Source organism: Sprattus sprattus, assembly GCF_963457725.1.
Source record: "Sprattus sprattus genome assembly, chromosome: 17".
Classification (NCBI taxonomy): domain Eukaryota; kingdom Metazoa; phylum Chordata; class Actinopteri; order Clupeiformes; family Clupeidae; genus Sprattus; species Sprattus sprattus.
The window spans coordinates 26,745,400-26,766,298 of record NC_137915.1 but is presented as its reverse complement, the minus strand read 5'-3'; the positions used below and the strand labels follow the sequence as shown (position 1 = coordinate 26,766,298).

The window sequence follows — 20,899 nt, the reverse complement described above, 5'->3', positions numbered from 1 at the left end:
AATTGAAATTCTTAGAGAAAGGTAGAGTAGTGTTGTCTTCAAAAGTTAAATTAAATTGAACTTGTGCGCCTGATAGCGGTGGGCCGGTTGATGTTAGTAGTGGGCCGGTGTTTTGGGCCATCGGCCCACCGGGGATATCCCCGGTATTCCCGATGGCCAGTCCGCCCCTGTATCGAACTAAATTCAACCTGAGTTCCTCTCTCTTTGTTGCTGGTAATACCAAATGTCAAGCTGTTTGTAATTGAGAGAATATGTTCTGCCTGATTATATCCATTTTACTCTTGAAAACAATACGCAAACTCAGAGATAAGGTCAGGTGCAAACTGTGGAGGGGGGTTACTTAACCTCTCGAATGTGAACTTCTCGACTGTGAAGGGGGGTTAGTTAACTTCTCGACTATGAAGGGGGGTTAGTTAACTTCTCAACTGTTGTGAATAGCATGCAAGTATTGTTTACATTTTGTAAATGTATGCTTTGTCTATTTCAGCATTACGCATGGAGCATCTCTCTATGGATTTGGTAGTGGATTTGAAGTTTGTATTAGCGCCATTTTTTTCAGTCTTCCTACACTCTTTTTAGGAGTTTAACAGTTGGAAGCTGAAAAATGCTTATTGGTTCTCTCTCTGGCTAGGACAGGTTTAGCTGATGCATAATGCCATGACTTGAATCAGAGTGTTTATATATAAGAGGTTCTTCCTACGCACTTATGCAGTTGCAGCAGTAATTGGGAAAAGACCCTTGTTACATAAGTACGTTCATAAGCCAGTACTTAATTTTAACATGACACTTCAGCGTGTTTGTTTATTAGTTTTAGCCCAAGTGGTAGGTCATAAACTGAGGCATGATAAGGCTTTCTGAGCATCATACCAAAGAAGCTCTCTTTAAATCAGCCAGTCTGTGAGAAGTTTTCCTGGTCTGCCATTTACTGCCCCCTGTTGTTCTAAATGCCTTATGACAACCGCAGCAGCTCACATCAATAAGGTTTAAATGTAATCACAAACCCTTCATACTAACACATAGACATTGTGGTTATTATAAGCAGGAGTAGTAGTATGCTTTCCACCATTATAATTCTTGGTGTCGTTTATTGTAAAACAGCCTCGCCACCAAAACCAAGTTGTCAATAAATGATCTGTATTTAATGGCCCTTCTTGTTGCACCTTAGAAAAGTTTATGTGGAACATTGAGCATTTAGAGCAGTGCCGTTTAAATTCTAAATGAGAACAGACATTGTGACTATTCTCTTCCAAATTAATTTGACTGTTCTCTTTAATAATTAAGACCTTTTTGGTGGTAGCATCTTTAATATAAAGGTACACCTTCTCTTTCTCATTTGTCAAACTTGGTACAAATAACATGAGGCACAGGTCCTGAATGTTATAACTACCAACTTCTTCCTTCATAGATTGTTAGTAACCTTAGAATTACTTTTTTAAATTGACCAAAAATTAAAACACATTTATTGTACAATACAAAACGCAGATGACAGACTGCTACATTACAGAGCTCATCATCTACTATGTCTAAGCTATTTACACAATGCTGCAAAAGTCATGAGTATTAAACTCCTAAGTATTAAAAGGTGACATGGTCATAGAGAACTTGGGCTCTAAAGGGAGACAGAGGTGAAACAGGGAGGGCCTTATTCCTCTATGAAGTTGGTACTGCAAATCAATCACGTATTGGTTCACTTCACACAGACCTCCCAAGGACCGTGCACAAGGCTAGATGACTGACAAGGATTGCATTCCTCTGTAATGTTCTAATCTATACAGATATCCTCCGATGCTTGAATTGTGCTAAAGTTGGCCGACTGAGGAAATGTCACTGCCTTGTAGGGTGTAGGTGTAACTAATCTGTATCCTTAGTGAAGTAGCTGATATGTTGAAACTTGAGAGCTTCATTTCCCCAACTGGTCCAGCCTGAGTGAAGACTGCGTGCAAACATCTCCAGACATTTGGCATTTGGTCTAATATAAGGTTTAAGCACAGCTATGAAAAAAAACAGAAGAAACCATTACCACATACAGTATAGTACACTATGAAAATGTTGCATACTGATATAATTTCCAGACCCATACCACTATGTGATGTCAATTAGCATGCCATGTTTGCATGAGTGTGCTTGCTTTACACCCCTTTCCAAGTCTGTTTGTTTGATGTGCAGCTTTTACTTTTCAGTGTTAGGTCCCTCACGTTATACTCCATATCTCCCTATCTCACTCTCTCATATATATATATATAGAGAGAGAGAGATAGAGAAACATACATTTTGTAAATCTAAAAGATAATAGACAATAGGCAATAAAACGCCTGATAACCAGATGAACACCATGTGCTTACATGTCCCAAAGAATGGGAATGCCCAGTAAAGTACCTGAGAAAGAGGGTTTGTGGGAATGCCCAGTAAAGTACCTGAGAAAGAGGGTTTGTGGGAATGCCCAGTAAAGTACCTGAGAAAGAGGGTTTGTGGGAATGCCCAGTAAAGTACCTGAGAGAGAGGGTTTGTGGGAATGCAGAGCTGAAGGAACGCTGACAATCAGTCGCTGATCTGGAAGAGGAGCCTCACATTTGCTCAAGGTACTGCAATCAAGAGGTGCACACAAACACAAATGAAGACAAGCATTCATAGACATGGGGAGAAAGCATTCCTTAAAACCCACTTTCTGTACCTGGTTGTGACATTTTGATCACAGTGGTATCTCCCCAGCAGCAAAACTTCATAGGGCTTCTTATGTGGAGAGTCTAAAGGAAGCACAAACTCGCCAGCCTGAGTAACCTACAGTAACGGACAACATTTATTTAGTGTGACCACAGGAACACAAAAGCATTAGTAAAAAAGGAATCTGAGACAAACCATAAAATGGCCCAAAGGTAATTCCTTACTGGGACATGTTCATTTGACTATTTAATTACCTTCACCCAAAGCCACTCTGCAAGAAGTTCTACTCCCCAATGAGGGTACAGCTCCTCTCTGACAAAACGCAGGTGTCTGGGGCGGTTTGTTACCCAGGTAACCACCAAACACTCAGGTGAACTTATGAGACGGATTGGAAGTTGTTTGAGCTGAGAGGAAGGGAGGAAGCTGTATCTGTCAACCATAGAAAATACATCTGAAAGTTGTTGTGTGTTAACTTTTATGATACAGTTATTTCAGTAATACAAGAAGTGAAAAAACATTCCATAATTAAAACATCAATCCTTCTATCAGCTAGAGGTGTATCTTATACCTTAAATAAATGATCAGTGCTACTTACCGACTGCTTCTTTTCACAGACTTATTCTCCCAGGGTGGATCCAGAACAATAAGGTCAAACTTCTCCCCACCTGAATCCCGCATACCAGTTTTTACTATTTTGTATCACTTTATCCTCTAACTTTAATGACTGCTATAAAGAATATTTCACACCAAGTTTTATTAACTAATTTACACTGTGTAGCCTACATACTCACAGTTCACGAGGGGCTGCGTGCGTGTAATATCAGAGAGAAGGAAACGGCTACGGCCAGGAAGGAGGTAGCGTTCTCCCATCAGTGGCACCTCACAACTGTGGTCAAATCGATTCTCTGTTACTCTAGAAAACAAGTCCAGTGCTTCTTCTCCGGAGATCGACTGGAGGGCCACGGAACCATCGACAGGCAATGACTTGGCCATATCACACATGGCCGCCAGGTGACATTCCTGAGGTGTAATTGTCTTTGTTGCCCCCTCAGGAGCTTTACCTGTCAGGTATCCAAGAGATTGCCCAACCTCCACTAAAGATCGAGTGCCCTCTTGAACCAGCGGTCTAATCTAAAATCAATTTAAAATGTATTTTAAATTATAAGCAGGCAGGTAAAGCCGACAGATATAAGTTCACATATTCAGGTGCACCTTACCTTTTCATGGTAGACTTGGGAATCAAGCTCACCCTGATTCAGATCTCGTTTGCGTTTTCTTCCTTTCCTCTGAAGGGGGTATAGAATAACTGTGATGTCACGTTATACTCATCAAAGCGTAATAAAGAATGGTTAATGTCCCAAATAGCACTAACGTGATCGTTAATGCCTTAGTTCAATATGCAGTCAATTGGTACAAAGGCTATTAAAACAATTACCTAAAGTTTGAGAATTTGCTGATCCGACTAATCAAATCAAAAGATATTGATAATGCATTCTGAACTCTCATTAGTTTCAGCAAATCTCACCTTCTTGTCACCACAAAGGATTTTCAGGTCATCCTCCGGTGTTTTCGTTCCCACATTCTCTGGCGTGGTTTTAGAAGTAATATATGGCTTAAAAATGTGAAAATACTCTTTTTTAAAACGATACGTTGCACCCCGTTGCATGCAACTATCACTTGCGAGGTTACAGTAATTCACATTAATGAAAGACTGCGAGTCCAAGAGCCAGCCGCGAGAATCGGACGCTATCACAGACATTGACAGGATTGAAGTAGATAATCGATTTGACAAGAACTTAACGTAAATATTTTAAAGTAAACCTTTATGTCTGTGAGAAACGAATTGGTAACTTGAATACATTGATAGCATGTTAGCTAGCTAGTGCTACTACCATGTTTCAAGGCGCTTAAATGACGTAGCTAGCCCAAGGAGGGTGTGTCTGACAAACATCTGCGCGTAGTCAACTTTACCAGTTTACCAGACTGTCACTGTTAACTACACTGTTGGCCAACTTTAGCTAGTAGAGAAGTTATTGGGTTCAACCAATCTGGCAGAACTTCTTCACACTCTTGGCTCAAGCTCCTGTGGTAGCTTTATGGTACTTACAAAACGAGACCATATCTGAACTACCACTATAATTAGAAGTTATTGTATAATGTAACGTTAAACTCCCTTATAATGTCTCTATAAACATGTAGCATCAGGACCCTTGCATGTCTTCGAGGGCTGTTGTGGCTGGTGGCTTACTTATCAAATAATGTAAATATATCGCTAACCTAGCTAATAAAGCTAATTTCCCCCCCCTAAACTGTTACCATTCTGCGTTGTACCGTTGAAAGTTATCTCCTGCACTAACGTTGCCTAACTAACTAACTAGCTAGCGAAGAGAGCCATGGCTAGCCAGCTAACTTAGCAAACGTCAGCGAGACTCCTCACCATTCGCGCAGCAGAAAGAGAGGGAAGAATCATGGCGGAGATGCGGTCACATACCCAAACGACGGGTTTGAAACTATGTCAGAAAAACATTTCCTCTGAGTTATTAGCGAGTTCCCACAGAAAAATGAGAGTGCTTGATTGTCGTCCTGAGAGCAAACAAGTCACCGAGCATGTCGTGGATGCGACAGGGAAGGATTTTGAAGGGTTCCTTCAAGATGTATCGAAGGTATGTTATCCTAGGTTAGCTTGTTACTAGCCAGCTATCTAGCTTACTAGTTAACATGGAAATAAAATGTCTTGCTCATGTTATGTAATTCATAGCTATGCATAATGATAAACAACATGGGAAGCTATTTGACCACTTGTAAAACCGTAAACGATAGGTAAATGGATTGATGGGAGAGGGGGCAATGCAATGCGAGTTAATGTTAGGTAGAAAGTTAACGTTACTTAGCCTATGTAACGTAAAGCTTTGTCATGCCGAGGTAAGGTGAAGTTTCCTTAGGAAAACTTTCCTTAGGTGACCTTATTTATACAGAACTAAGTAAACCCCACTTTACCAATTAACGTTAGCAATCATAGGTAATGTTATTGACCTGTCTAATGTTGCCAAAACAGCTAACGTTAGCTAGCTGCAGTTTAACTCTGCATTAATTATAACCAGATAATGTAACAGATGTGACTGCTGACTACTAATTCATATTTGTATAAGCTGCGGAAGTGAACTTGTTGTGCTGTGAAAATGCATTTAATTAGGCTAGGGGTCTCGAAGTACCGTCCCACGAGACAGTTTGGAGCGGTCCCTTGATTGTTGTACATTTGTAATGAGATTCAGCTCGCATATCACTTCTACGTTTCGTTGTAGACTACATTAATTGCGAAGCATTTAAGGCTGCCCTGGGTCAGCCCATCAAAATAGCTAACCGTTACCAGGCAAACATTAGAGTAATTCCTCGCAAGCACCTTAAGCTAGCTAGATAGCTGTCACTTAACTGCAAATGTAAGCAAACATGTCTCTTTAGAAAGCAAACAAGAAAAGTTGTCTAGGACCATCGGCAGTTTCAAGAAAAATCCACATGCGAAACCCGAGATGGGCTGAATGACAATGCGCAGCTATGTTTGTCAGGGGTATTAATGACAGTTTTGATGCCACAGAAGAAATGCATTATACATTTTAGCTCATCCCCTATTGCACTGGGCCCCTTTTAAGAAGACCATCTCGTAAGTGGCCTGCAGGTCATTTGTGTTTGAGACCCCTGGGTTAGGCCACCATAATTCAAAAAGATGTACCCCAATACAGAGAAAGGTATACAGATGTGCAGCTCCAATCCCACTCAAACCTTGAGTGAAATGCTGAAACAGCCCTTGAGAGTTACACTCCATGGTTAATCAAGAGCAACTTGAGCATCCAAAGTCCTGATGACCACCAAACTGTCCTCATGTCCATCAGCAGAATGACATGAAGATGAATGTACAATTAGGGCAGCCCTTTGTTAATTATAATGGATGTATTGAATAGCTTTTTGGATTACTATTTCATATCATAAAGAGCACAAGGAACTCCCTGGAACCAAAAGGGGGTTTCCACTAAAGCGCCACAGGCTGAGTTTAGAAGAGTCAGGATGTGCCAGACTTGACTCAGATAAAGGGCAACCTTGAGCAGAGGAGAGGGAGAGCCAGAATACAGAAAACAGAAATAGTTTATTGACACCAATGGTTGGGACTCTTGCACTCCTCCATGCACCTCCCTACAGGGGGAATTAAATTGAAGTCAATAAGAGTGGCTGAACTCTTTCTGTACCAACCTATTTTGTAGAAAACAATGACTGCCTACTTATCAACATATATCCCATTATGTTTAGCCACAAAGCACAATTTGAGGCATTAGACTTAAAGTGCTATACTCATGTTACTCTTGATATTTCACAATTCAATTTGTCAATACATTTAATTTGTTGAGACTTCTGTTTCTTCGCTGCTCAAATGTTTCTAGTGAAGATTAGTCTAATATATCACAGTTGGAACTCCGCTAGCAAGAATGCATGACCTCAATACTGATCAGAACATTCCTTATGATTCTGTGGTGGCCCTTTGTGCTACAGCTTCATCTCAAATACATTAGTTAACCTTACATCTGTAGTCTTTCTGTATTGTGGTATAAATTATTATTTGATTTGATATGATTTGATATATCATTATCCTTGGTGTTTTAAAAGAAGCCTTGACCTCAGTTGACCTCCCTGGTGGTTAAAACTGTATATTACTCAGATGGTTGCTTAATTTCAAAGTTTTGCTAACAAAGTCTGTCTTGTGCACTAATTGAAATAACTGTCTTGCAGACATTTTCTGTTGCTGAAAAGGAAACCTTTATTTTGACTACAACAGACCGCAGAGTAATTGATGACCACATATTTGGTGAGTATTATGTAAAAGTTTAGGTCTGTCCAACTTGCTACCTTTTAAAATGATATTCATCATGGAAGCAACTTGTTATTTGTGCTATAAATTATCCATAACATAATGCCTTCCCTTTGTAAATTCAAATATATAGTGCTTGATTAGTGGATTTCAATTTTAAGACCTTCCCCCACCTCCTGGGTGGAAGGCTTTTGTCTATTTGTTTCTCCACTTTCAGTGGTGTAGGATCACGAGAGGCTTCTGCAAGACAGGAGCTATTGCATATTATTTCAGATGTTACAGATGGCATTCATCTGGTGCTATGGTTCATTGTGATTCACAATATATAATATTACTCTTTAATGACAATAGTGAATGAATGTGTTTTGCAAATATGACATTGATCATTTAAATCTGTCAATAATGCAATATATGCCATTTCAGATGAACTGGATGATGAAATCACACTGCAGCTTTTGCGCACTGCAGACCAGGAGTTGCCAGCAGCAACCCAAGAGCATATCTCATACGTGCCCCACTACTACACGCTGGTGCAGAGTGGCATGTATGAGTACTACGCCAGCGAGGGCCAGAAGTCACTCCGTAAGAATGCACAGATTCCACTGTCTAGCTATAATGATCGGTCGTTGATTTCGTTGTCGTTGAACATTTTTGTCAATTTAAGTTGATATCAGTGCTGTACAGAAGCAGATGTAAAAAGATAACCCTGTATTGGCCTTCTGGTGATTCTTTGTCTTTGTAGCCTATGCTTTTGCCGAGCTTGTCGACAATTCTCTCTCAGCTACTGCCAACAAAGAAGGACCCCGAAACATTGATATCCGGCTGGTGAGTGGGTGTTAAACATCCTATTATTGTACTAGTATTTTGTCTGGTCTATTTTTCACATTCCTTTTCTTGTGTATGTCTGTGTCAGTTGTTTGATGAAAGCCAGGGTAAACATGCAGTGGTGGTACGTGATAATGGCTGTGGGATGACCTCAAAGCAGCTGAATAACTGGGCTGTGTACAGACTGTCCAAGTTCAATCGGGACAACAGCACCTTCCACAGGTAACACCAGCACATCAGGTCCTGCACTATGTAAATGCAGAGGCAAGGACTAGAAGTGTGTTTGATGTATTGATGTATTTGATGTTTTTTATTGTGTGTTTATGTGTGGAACTAGTGATCACTCAGGATATGTGCGGCCTGCTCCAGTCCCTCGGAGTCTCAACAGTGACATCTCGTTTTTTGGTGTGGGAGGGAAGCAGGCAGTGTTCTACATAGGCGAGTCTGCACGGGTGAGCCTTCGTCACAGAGAAGATCATTGAACAAACCTGCGCTGAATAGACATTTGTGTTGATGTTCTCATTCATATTTACTCAGCAACAATCTTTTGACATTTGTGTAGTGTAATTCACCGTATCATATGAGTTTTATGATATTTATTTTGTGTCTTTTAATGTTAACCTTTGTAAAGGCATGTCAATTTCCATTCTAAACTAACTTTGCTGTTTCAGATAATAACCAAGCCAGCATCTTCCCCCGATGTGCACGAGTTTGTCATGTCCAAAGAAGACTTTGAGCGGAAGGAAAAAAACAAGGAGGACATATACTGCGGCGTAATCAGGAACAGGAAGGTGTGTCTAAGAATTTCCAGATGAATCAATCAACCTGTTAAAGGCACCCAGTGCAACTTTCGAGGCTTAAAAATAAACATTCAATTTCTAGTCTTTTTTGCACAAGTTTCAATAACTCCATACGATTACATATCGACATTCAAGGAGCAAAGATAAGATCTCGTTGTGTGGTGAGAACTGATAGAAAATCGATAACAACAACAATCGCCGCCATTTTCTTTATTTTTTGTTACCTACAATAAATAAAGTAGGATTCCAGTCAATGGAAAAATGGCCTCTCCCCACCGGCGATTGTTGTTGTTTACGATTTTCTATCAGTTCTCACCACACAACGACGTCTCATCTTTGCTCCTTGAATGTCGATATGTAATGGTATGGAGTTATTGAAACTTACTATGTGTAAAAAAGACTAGAAATTGAATGTTTATTTTTCATTGAATGTTTACATAAAGTTGCACTGGGTGCCTTTAAGATATAAGATAAGATATAAAGATATATAAAATCTTAATGAATCTAAGAAACAAGGGATCTTTTTAAAAGCAGAAGTGAGACCTCAGAGATGGCTAAAGAGCAGAAGGACTGCAAGAGTAATTACACTAGGAAACCCCAGTTTCATTATGATGTCATCATGTTCTCTTGATCCACCAAACAGAACATAAAACAAGTAATTCCCCAAAAACAAGGGGACTAAAATAAACATGGCAAGATTTGAAAATGTGGATTTTCATTCATGTTCATTCAGAGAGGATGTGGCAAAGAGGGTACACCAACTGCAGGACCCATAGATTCATCTTTGATAGTGTAAACTAGTGGCATGTTGGATGTGACTGTCAGTCATACTGAGACACCCTCCTGAAGCAGCCCACTACATATTAATTAGGAATATTAGGAGTAATACTACATGTTTATTTAAAAGTTTGAATCCATCTGGAAGAAAGCATATTGGATACCAGACAAATTAAACAGCAGAACTCTGAAGTCAAAGTGACCTCAACTTAGCAAAGAAGGGGTTGGACATAACCTTGGCACAAGGCACAAACACACACACACACACACACACACACACACACACACACACACACACACACACATAATCATTTACTCAATCACGGTTTCCATGATATTTCCCGTTTGACTTTTCACAGTCAATTCCACATTTGACACCATCTGACCGGGCTTGCCAACCTGTTGAGAATGTTGTCATGTATTGTCCACTCAGTGCTGCTCCTGTCTGAACGTCCTTTCATGAGTCTGTTTGTGTTTGCCCCCCTTTCAGCCCGGGGACCATGCCCATATTGTGGCCGAGGAAGAGCTCTATCTGCAGGCACTTATCACTGAGGAGGAAGGCAAAGAGAGTTTCACTGCCGTGGTCATCACTGGTATCCAGTCAGACCACATCACCTACCTCAAACAGCAGTTTCATTTGTGGACGAGAGAATTGGCGTGAGTCACAGTCACACAACCACACATACGCACACTGAATCATACACACGTGTAAGCGTCTATGCTGATTATACACCACCAGATACACAGACTCAAGTGAGTCCTGACTCGTTGTGTCGTACTTCTTTTGAAGAGTTCTTGTCTTTTGTGTGAAGCTGATGCCTTTGTTCTTGTTTCTCACAGGCACATCTATCATTATTATGTACATGGTATCCATGGGAATGATGTGAGACAATCCAGAGAGTCCGATGTTGACATTCAGGTACTGCGTGTGTGGTTTTGATAGTGTCACTTCTAGTTCAATTTAGTGGGAATATTTGTGCAGTATGTTACAGATGTAGTCATTCAGTGAGGCTCTTTCGCTCTGTCACATATCAAGCCATGTGAGCACATAGTGACGTTCACAATTCATCACATCATATGTGTCTTGGAGGTCTTGTGTAAAATGAGTTGCTCTCATCACCACAACATTCCAACACATTTTTTTAATTTAAGGGGACATTTCCCCCTCCAAGTAGGCCTAATCATAGGGGATTGTAGGAGCAGTTCAGCTCAGGATTGGCAACATCTCTGAATTGCATTGTGCAGTTTTCAAATCCTTCAGTGTGACTGTCCCAGATTTTTGTACATATATTATGAACATTTTAAATGATTTCCCTTCCTAACAAGTTGTTGAGTTTACTTCAAAGTGTACCTGATCCATTGAATAAGTACAGTATCAGAGCTTTGTGTGTGTGTGTGTGTGTGTGTGTGTGTGTGTGTGGTGTGTGTGTGTGTGTGTGTGTGTGTGTCTGTGTGTGTCTGTGTGTGTGCGCTATAGTCACTCACTTGTTTATTTATCAGTCCATTTGTTTCTTTCTTCTTAGATCTCCCTGGTGGAGAAGTCTGGTAAACAGCCACGTCTTGTGAACCTGCGCGACATAGACAACGACATGCAGACACTCTACATAAACTCCAGCTCGGCATCCTTTGAGTTCCGGGCCCAGGCCCAGGGAGACGCCGTCGTAGAGGGGCTCATTAGGTACCACCCGTTCCTGTACGACCGTGAGACCTACCCCCAGGACCCCTACGCCAGCCCAGGTGACAGACACACTTTAACAGGCACGAAGCAGACGCAACAGGGGAATGTGCTGTTTGTGAGGGTGTTGGTATAGGGAGTTGTCAGATAACAGTTAATGGTTAATATTGTGTAGTTCTGTTAATAGCATTAATTTGTCACGCACATAGTATTCCTTGCGCCTGTTTTTCCTCACAGAAGGTTTATTGAGAATGCATGATGATGTAAGTAATGGCAATGAAAAGCCAGAACTACAAAACAACGAAAGCACTTCAGCAGGTAATACATGACTATCTCATACTTGGATATGGCACAAGTGCATACTATATTGTAACAGTCTATTGTGTGTGTGTGTTTGTAGGACCTCCCGATGAAGAAGATGATGAGTCTTTAGTGTTGAACCCAGAGGGTCGGGGCAAGAGGCCTGTCTTTGAGTGCTTCTGGAATGGCAGGCTGATTCCTTACACCACTGTATCTGAGTAAGCGTTCAATCAGAGTCTGATATTAATATAGACAACCTCATACAGCCTGAACATGACTGTGAGAGTCTGATATTAATATAGTGTGTGTGTAAATGTGTGGTTACTTGAAACAGGTTTGAGTGGTGTGCCTGCCCTAAGAAAGCCGGCGCGGTGCCAGCAGAGTGTTATAATCGGATGTCAGGTGTTCTGTTCACCAATGACTGCTTCCCCGTCAGCACCAACAAGCTCACCTTCATGGACCTGGAGCTGCAGCTGCGCGACAGAGAGACCATCTTCACACGTGTCATCAATGGCCAGGTAATATACCCACGTAAACACTCTGGCACACATAACTGACACAATTCGCGTTCCTTATCATGCTGTCAGTGGACACTGCTTATTGCTAGAACAAAGCTGTCATTTATAGAAGCAGTCATGATTCCTGTCGCTCTGGTGTAGTTGCTATGCCTTCTTTTGTGTCTACTCTTTTCCTCAGGACCAGAGAGTTAAGATTCAACGGGAGTTCACTGCTTGGCTGAAGGAATGTCATGAGCGCTACGATAAGCAGGTGTGTCTGTGTGTTTAGACAAAATAAATGTACAGCATGATGTAGTTTAAACTCATGGGAGAATGTTTCTCAATATGTGTTCTATTCATTACTTCTGTAGAGTTAGTCAGTTTTGTACATATTGACCTGTTTTTAATTTGTACATTTGTTTTATTTTTTTATAAAATAAAGCTGTATATTTGTCCTGGAAGTAGATTTGATCATATCTATTGAGAAATGCCCTGAACTAATTTTGTGTGTGTGTGTGTGTGTGTGTGTGTGTGTGTGTGTGTCTGTGTGTGTGTGTGTGTGTGTGTGTGTGTGTGCAGATCAAATTCATGGGATTCCAGGGTGTGACCACCCGCTTAGATGTCAGCACCAAAAAGCTCCAGCATCCCTGGGCGCGATTCAGCTCCATCAAATGGGATGGCAAGATGTACAAAGCTGGCCAACATGTGAGCCTCCTGCGTCCTGAAGGGACTCAGCAATGTAGTACACTTGAGGAGACTGTCACAACACTAACACCACTACAAAAATGCCTCAGTACACACAAGCACACTCAAACAATCGGTCTCAGACCAGAACTAATCAGATAGTGTGCCAAGACGAAATGTTGTTAGAACCAAATGTTTGGCTTCGGGGCTGTGCTGTGCTAATGTTTTATTTGGTACAGCAGAGTTTTCAACCATTTAACACGATATGATGATTAAGAACAACATGGCGACTTCCCATGAATGGCACTTCTTGTGTCTTCCTATTTTATTGCTTCTGGTCTCAGATTGCTGCAGGATTGGAGGGTGTCCTTGCTGGGTAAGAAGGATGTGTTTGGGTGCTAGTCTAAAACCAGATGGGCCATAAATCTAGGGTCTTTGCAGCAGACAGCATTGCTTTTAAAAAATGGTAGATGATGGGAGACATCCAGAACATCTTGCATTATATTTTCCTAAAACACCTTAAGTACTTTGACAAGTATTTAGCTGACAAGTATGTTCTGATCTATTCTTGTGAGACAAAAAAAATAAGCTTTTTGACTTTTTTTTTAATATGGTTCTTTTTTAAAGGCCATGCTTACCATAAATCAGAAGTCAGTAGTCACACCAAACATAATTTTTCTTTGAACATTGGAATGTGTTTGCTCACTGGCCATCATGTCCTGGTTTCCTCAGGTAAAGTCTGTGAAGACACTTCCTGTGCTGTTCGGCACCATAAAGGAGTTCCTGCTGTATGGAGACCACGAGGCCGATGTCTTCGCCACAGGGGGCTATGTCCAGATCGCCATGGTGAGGAAGGGGCTCGCATTCAGTGATATATGCTATGCTTTCTCCATAGCATAGTCCTCATCAAAGCTCTCTCTGTGTGTAGTGCTGCCGTCATCAGTACCCCTGGTCACCTGTGTCATTGTTTTTTTTTCTTCTTTCTGTCAATTCATAGCAACCAAAGGAGCTGTATGATGAAGTTCGAACCATTCCTATCTTCAAGATTGACAGGCAGGCTACTACAGCAAGTATCAAGAAGAACATTGAAGATGAACTAGCAAAGTGAGATATTTGATATTTTTAACCAGCTATTGTGTGCATGTTGTATTAGATGTAAAGTGTGTGAGGATAATTATGCCTTGTCCTGTTTCTTCTTTTTTTCGCTCAGGCTCCCCATAGAACTGAAGATCACCTGGCCAGAAGAAAACCCATGGGCAGACTATGCAGCTAAGCCTGCTGGCACTCCAATGGGTAAACTCAAATAAGTGCTCCGTCTTTCTCACTGTGTGTGTCCCTCTCAAGCGCTTTCTTTCGCTCTCTGTTCCCCTGAGTAAGTGTAGTGGTGTTCTGTTCCCCTGAGTAAGTGCAGTGGTGTTCTGTTCCCCTGAGTAAGTGCAGTGGTGTTCTCTGTTTTTTCCTGAGTAAGTGCAGTGGTGTTCTCTGTTTTTTCCTGAGTAAGTGCAGTGGTGTTCTGTTCCCCTGAGTAAGTGCAGTGGTGTTCTCTGTTTTTTCCTGAGTAAGTGCAGTGGTGTTCTGTTCCCCTGAGTAAGTGCAGTGGTGTTCTCTGTTTTTTCCTGAGTAAGTGCAGTGGTGTTCTCTGTTTTTCCCTGAGTAAGTGCAGTGGTGTTCTCTGTTTTTCCCTGAGTAAGTGCAGTGGTGTTCTGTTCTGTGTTCCCCTGAGTAAGTGCAGTGATGTTTTGGCACAGGGCCCATCCAAGTGGAGATCCTGAATAAGAAAGGCGAGTCCATCTCCAAGCTGCCTGTGTCCGGTAATGGTGCTGGCCGGAGGTTTCTCATGGAGCTCAAAGTCATTTGGCACTGTGAGTTAAATTGGTTTATCATTTTGGCCTGGCTGTGAGTACGCCTATGTGTCTGTGTGTCTGACTGAGGCTATGTTTGAGTACGCCTGTGTGTCTGTCTGTGTGTCTGTGTGTCTGTCTGTCTGTCTGAGGCTGTGTTTGAGTACACCTGGCAGTGGATTCTGTCTGTCTGTCTGTCTGTCTGTCTGTCTGTCTGTCTGTCTGTCTGACATGTATCTGTCATCTCTTTTTAGCCCCCAAAGGAGACATCCAAACAAATTCCCACATAGGTGTGCACTCAGCCAAATGGGACTACTGGTTTAGAAAAATGGGTAAATCATTGCTTTCTCTACCTTTTAAAGAACAACTTCTTATAAAGTACACATCTTATGTATTAATACAAATGCGTCATGATGATGGTTGTTTGTGTTTTTCCAGAAAATCTGAACAAGCTGGGGAAGTACACGCTCCATCTGCAGACCATACTTAACGAGAACAACACAAGTGTGTGGGCTGGCAAGCAACTGCCTAGCTACACTCTCAACTTCACCTTAACAGGTACTTAGCAAAGAGCACAAGCGCAGTCTAATGTATTAACTAGACGTATTAACTTAATTGTTGAGTCCTTACTCAAAATCTGTCAAAAATGGTTCTCTTTCCATTTTGATTGTATTGTTCTATATTTTGTCTAGTATGCTGTTAGCATCTGAGTTTTATTTGGAAGACAAAATACACATAGTGGGTACTGGCTGCACAGAGTGACCTTGGGCAGCGGACAGTCTTCCAACAGATCTTTTCCCTTCTGCTTTGTTGACCATTATGTTCCTGTGTGTAGATTTCTACTCTCCATTTGTTTGTACAATGCAGTGAAGGGACAACTGAGCTCAATTAACTTGCTAAAGCTTACATTCACAAAACATCTGTTGGAAAGCTCTAATCTAATTTAAATAGTCATTTCACATTTTGTTTAAACAACAGTGTCAAAATGTATTTGTTTGTTCTAAATGTTGGCTTGAAACCTGTGTGGTCATTGGTCCGACCGGTTAGTTATTTGAACATGTACAGGAATAATCAGCAACAGTCTTGTTCCCAGTGGCAATAAGGATTATCATTGAAGGGCACAGTGTTTTGGCCAAGCCAGGTTCTCCTGTTCCAGTGTCTCCTGGCACTCTTGACATGAATATTTTACATCTGGTTGATCGCATTCTTTCTGTTTTCCTCACAGAGGGAGATGCTGAAACGTTCTCAGTATGCGGCGTTTCCACTCCTGTCCAGGTGGGGGTGCCCTTCTCTCTCTCGATGGAGCTCAAAGATGAATTTGGCCACCCGGCCCGCCCACCGCCTGACCTAAAACCAAAACTGGAATGCAGGTATGTACCTCATCACCTTCCTCTGTCTCTCTGTCTCTCTCTCTCTCTCCTGTTCCCTTTGTCAGTCTGTCTCACTCATAATCCTGTGGTTATACATAACTAACATACATAAGTGGATATCACTGTGTGAATGCTTGTTTGTTTGTGTGTGTGTGTGTGTGTGTGTGTGTGTGTGTGTGTGTGTGTGTGTGTGTGTGTGTGTGTGTTTGTTTGTGTGTGTGTCAGCACCCTGGAGGTTACTCATGAAGGTACTGCAGTCAATGGAACCACATTCACCATCAAAGGTGTAAGAGCCAGAGGCTCATTAAAGACCAAGGTGAGGGAGAGGACATCAGAAAACTACAAACATGTCGTCCATTGTCCATTCCTCTCTAATTTTACCGTTACTTAATTGGGTGTTGTTTTGCAGGTGCACACATTGAAGATTGTATTAGCAGGCCTCGGGCATGACTCGCAGTCTGTCCAGATAAGCATGCTTCCAGGTGAGGACACGTGTGCATGTCAACCCATAGAGAAAAGAACATGTAGACACACACATAGACATACTCAAAGCCATGGCGCTGGAGACATGCACGTACTGTAAATGCACAAACACATTCCTTCACTCATAACACACGTTGGCTACCAGGACTTCCCCACACGCTGCGGGTGCACCCAGACGAGGAGCTGACCACGGTGGAGAACAGGACAGCAGTCGGGTTCAAAGTGGAGGTGCTGGACGAGGCTGAGAACATCACCGCACACCCCAAACTCATCGTGTGCTGCCAGGTAACATATGCACACAGAGTATACGACGCATGCACACACACACACACTGAGACTTACTCCCCATGAACTCCTTGCCTACTATATAGTAATGGACACTAGGGGTGGGCGATATGGCCAAAATCTTCTATCACGGTATTTGTAATTTTATATCATGGTTACGGTATATATTACGGTATATTATACGTAGGGTGACCATATTTGAGTTTGTAAAAAAGAGGACACTTCAGCGGTGGCTAAATGAAGTGGCTATACAGTAAGATCATTTATTTATTGACCCTTGAACAAACACTAAGTTGCAGAAACAATACTGCCTCAATAGGCTTTTGGCCTAAGCAATAGTGGCCACCTTTGTACTGAACGTTTCCATTGAATCTTTATAATAAGATTTAAACAAAGTGCATGTAGTGGCATTTAGTCCAGTGCTTATGTGGCTTTCAGTGGTTCTTTAATGTACTTTCAAAAGATAGAACAAGTGTTAAAAACGTTCTTTTCAATTTTTGTTCATAACGCAATAATGATGAGAAAAACGTTTTCTTCTATGGCCACGTATAAAAATTAAAAAATTAAGAAATTAAGAAAATATCTTCCCTTCACCCTACCACTTCATTGAAGTGTTAAGGGATTGAAATCTTTACCTCTGAAATTGGACGTTAACGTTACCCGCTACTCTCAGCAGCATAGACAGACATTTGTGAAATAGCGTTTTTTTTTTTTCCTAACAATCATATTCTTCTCAACTGTAATGAATATTATTTTGCATAAGGATCAGCTTGATATCCCGATGTGTTCACATTTTTTTTTTGCGAAGATATACTTAAATTTGTAAACTTCTTTTTCTGGAGTCAGACGGTTCTAAGGTGTTCGCAAGGCATCCTGGGAAATAATAATTCTAATAATTCACGTCTTTCATATCATTCCGCAAGTAGTCCGGTCATATAACGTCAGCAAGTCATGGGTTGCTACGCAACACCTGAAACTTTTAAGGTCTATTTGCCTGAAGAACAATTTTTTCTAAGCGGAAATCACAAAATGGCAACAAAATCGTTAAAGAGGTATTTTGGAGGAATGTCTTCTATCGTTTTGGCGAGTAACTGTACAATCAGCCGGATGATGTATAGTCTGGAGTTCATTATCTAAAAATAAATCGATTGGATTTCAAAATAAGAGTATACCGCGGTTGAAACGGTATAGCCAAGTCTCTGCACGGTATGTATCGTCATACCGCCCAGCCCTATTGGACACACCCTAGTGTGTGTGTGTATACTCACTAGCACAGGGCTTCATCAGAATCAAAATTCAGAATCTGAGATTCCCCGTTTTCTAATTTTACTTAAAGAGAGGAATTATTCCAGGTTGAAGATTTCCCAAGAGTTGTATTAGTAATGCTGCCTAAATAAGTGTAGTCAGAAACATTGCATCATTCGTTTTGTGTTGGGAACACATGAAGCAGTGCTGTCATACTTGGCATGCAAGACTACTTTCTAAGTTAGTGTTATACTGAGAACATAGATTACGTATATAAAACCAGTTAAGGACTGAAATTGGCTGGAAAAAGGAGAAGCAGAGAGTGTGTGTGCATTTGTGCAAGCGGAAAATCAGGAATATGTCATGTATATGTGTGTGTTTCTCTGTCTCTCTTGATCTTGATTTATCTGGTATTGTAATGGATTCCTTTTAGTTAATTGTGCAGATAAAACTTTACATGCAGAGTTATCTTAATCCTTCTTTGTTTGTCAGCGCTTTTACTGTTTAGATATTTTATTCTGTAACCGGAACTTTCCGCAGTTGAGATATAAGGCAGTCAACTAGACAAATGCCTCCCCCCTTTTTCCTGCCTGTCTCTCTCTCTTTAAGTTTTGGGTTACTTTGAGTATATAATCAATGTATGTGTATTGTCTATTCGGGACTCACTCTGCCAACTGGGTCCCCACTTGCCTGTTAGTAATACACATTTGAACTTGTGCTGGGTATGACGAGTTTATCTAAGTTCTAAAGGATTTAGAATGACTGTTTATAATCTTCTATGTACGTGTGTTGGCAGTTTGCAGGCGTGCCAGAGTTGCCACTGGAGGCTGTGGACTGCAGCAACACAGGGGTTGGCCAGCTGCTGGGGAAACCCCTCCAGCTGAAGAGCCTCAGAACCCAACGGGTCATCACTGCCAAGTTTGACCTCCCTGTAAGTCTCCAGTGTCCTTTTGGGCTCTTTAGTAGTCTAGCACTATTCATGTTGCAGCCATTGAACCATTTACACACAGATGATCTCACACTAATGTGTGTGTGTTTGTGGTAGAATCACCAGGGAGTGGCGTGTGTGGAGCGGAAGCTGTGTGTGCTGCCCAGTCGCAGTGTGTCCCGTGTGGAGGTGTACAGGGTTGAGACGCAGGGCGATGCCCCAATGATCATCATGAATTTGGAGCGCATTGATTGGACCGCTGGTGACACGCTGGGAAGTCTCTTCTACAGACTGTATGACGAGGGAGAACGGGAGATTCCCATCACCTCAGAGCTGTCTCAGAAAATGAAGGTTGTGTGTGTGTGTGTGTGTGTGTATATTCACTGTTCTGAGTCAGTGTAATGGAAGGGTTTTTTTTAGAGTTTATTGTGCAGATAAAAATGTATATGCAGAATTTTTGAGTTCCTCTTTGTTTTGATAGTTTATTCTGGAACATTCTGCCGTTGAGACGCAGTCAGTGAGACCAATGCTTTCCCTCCACTTTCCTTCCTGTCTAAACTTGTCTGAGTTTTGGAAGACGACGTAATGCATGTCCTTGAGCCTCTCTGCTCCCCAGGTGCTGTCTCATAGCAACAGGCCTCATCGCCCAGCTGTTACTTTCCACTGAGAACAAGTTCTGTTATCATTGAGCACTATAAAAGCAATGTGTGTTTTTTTTTTTTTTTTTTTTTTCTGGCACTAGCTCTGACTGAGAGCTGGGTACCCACTTGCCAGTTTGTAAGAAACGTTTCAATTTCAGATAAACTCAAACACAGCCAGCCAAACTCAAACAGGAGATGTTCACTAGTCAGTCAGCATGATGTATGATGTGTTTGTGGCTGATGTGTGTTTTCACCGTCTCTCCTCAGGTGAACTGGAGCGCCAACCTGAAGAGTGCAGATGTGGACCAGGGCCGTCTGCCCCCTGTCTGTGTGCCCACGCTGGCACAGGGCGAGCAGTTCTACCAGGTGGCACTCAAGGGCCAGCCTTCAGTGGAGACCTCCTTCATCATAGTGTGAGTGGCCCGCCTCCTCACATGGCTCTCACAGAACTATTAGTTATGATATTGGAAGTTCTGTGCGAGGACACACATGCTGATCTGTTGGTGGTGGTTAGACCTGCTAGGTTGTATTCACATGGTCCACATGTTGTCCGTTTGCTACCTCCATTGTATGATGGTACCCTGCCAAATGTCACAAATGGCCATTTAAGTCATTTATTATATTTGTCTTTCTATTATCCTACCCTTCCATCCTCCCCCCATAACAACGGCATTGTGGGCTCATCTATGGATGCATTTTATTGGTATTCGGTGTGTGTGCCTGCACATGCAGGCCTCGCCCAGATGAGCCGGAGTGCCTGAAGGTGATCTTGAAAGAGACGTCCGTCAGGCTAGGAGAGGCGCTAGCAGGAAACATCAGTAAGTCTGAACATGTGACCTTCGCACTCATTTATCACAGATGTGTTTTCAACCAATCGAGACGACGAAGCCTTCCTTCAGGCTTATGTTTTTGATCATTGACAATCACTTTTCCCCTGTATTGAAATATATTCAATTGAATGCTGCTCATCTCTACTCAGTTCTAGAGCTGACGGATCAGTATGGCAATAAGACGGATGCTTTGACGGCAGAA

At 41.8% G+C, this 20,899-nt stretch overlaps 2 protein-coding genes across 2 annotated transcripts in view; one reads left to right on the top strand and one right to left on the bottom strand.

Annotated features, from left to right (window-relative positions):
- Nucleotides 1-1,550: 1,550 nt before the first annotated feature.
- mettl4 (methyltransferase 4, N6-adenosine) lies at nt 1,551-4,420 on the bottom strand (the record flags this gene model as incomplete). The annotated part of the gene is made up of 8 exons (XM_080854873.1): nt 1,551-1,991; nt 2,491-2,582; nt 2,672-2,778; nt 2,916-3,090; nt 3,257-3,326; nt 3,453-3,792; nt 3,879-3,947; nt 4,187-4,420. 8 exons carry the CDS (start codon nt 4,418-4,420, stop codon nt 1,852-1,854), a joined length of 1,227 nt encoding a protein of 408 aa, XP_080710999.1. The 3' UTR covers nt 1,551-1,851.
- A 709-nt stretch (nt 4,421-5,129) lies between these two features.
- Nucleotides 5,130-20,899, top strand: part of smchd1 (structural maintenance of chromosomes flexible hinge domain containing 1) — a gene marked incomplete at its 5' end in the record, with an annotated part of 31,351 nt that continues 15,581 nt past the window's right edge. The window contains 29 exons of the mRNA XM_080854988.1: nt 5,130-5,324; nt 7,438-7,513; nt 7,940-8,098; nt 8,259-8,341; nt 8,430-8,563; nt 8,679-8,793; nt 9,013-9,132; nt 10,409-10,575; nt 10,759-10,837; nt 11,442-11,655; nt 11,994-12,111; nt 12,228-12,411; nt 12,590-12,661; nt 12,970-13,095; nt 13,807-13,920; nt 14,072-14,178; nt 14,285-14,367; nt 14,823-14,936; nt 15,170-15,247; nt 15,354-15,473; nt 16,141-16,285; nt 16,511-16,601; nt 16,695-16,767; nt 16,914-17,053; nt 19,095-19,229; nt 19,344-19,577; nt 20,135-20,280; nt 20,600-20,685; nt 20,847-20,899. The exon at nt 20,847-20,899 is cut by the window's right edge and continues 66 nt beyond it. Of these exons, the coding sequence (XP_080711114.1) occupies nt 5,130-5,324; nt 7,438-7,513; nt 7,940-8,098; nt 8,259-8,341; nt 8,430-8,563; nt 8,679-8,793; nt 9,013-9,132; nt 10,409-10,575; nt 10,759-10,837; nt 11,442-11,655; nt 11,994-12,111; nt 12,228-12,411; nt 12,590-12,661; nt 12,970-13,095; nt 13,807-13,920; nt 14,072-14,178; nt 14,285-14,367; nt 14,823-14,936; nt 15,170-15,247; nt 15,354-15,473; nt 16,141-16,285; nt 16,511-16,601; nt 16,695-16,767; nt 16,914-17,053; nt 19,095-19,229; nt 19,344-19,577; nt 20,135-20,280; nt 20,600-20,685; nt 20,847-20,899 (3,561 nt within the window). The remainder of the gene's footprint in view (nt 5,325-7,437; nt 7,514-7,939; nt 8,099-8,258; nt 8,342-8,429; nt 8,564-8,678; nt 8,794-9,012; nt 9,133-10,408; nt 10,576-10,758; nt 10,838-11,441; nt 11,656-11,993; nt 12,112-12,227; nt 12,412-12,589; nt 12,662-12,969; nt 13,096-13,806; nt 13,921-14,071; nt 14,179-14,284; nt 14,368-14,822; nt 14,937-15,169; nt 15,248-15,353; nt 15,474-16,140; nt 16,286-16,510; nt 16,602-16,694; nt 16,768-16,913; nt 17,054-19,094; nt 19,230-19,343; nt 19,578-20,134; nt 20,281-20,599; nt 20,686-20,846) is intronic.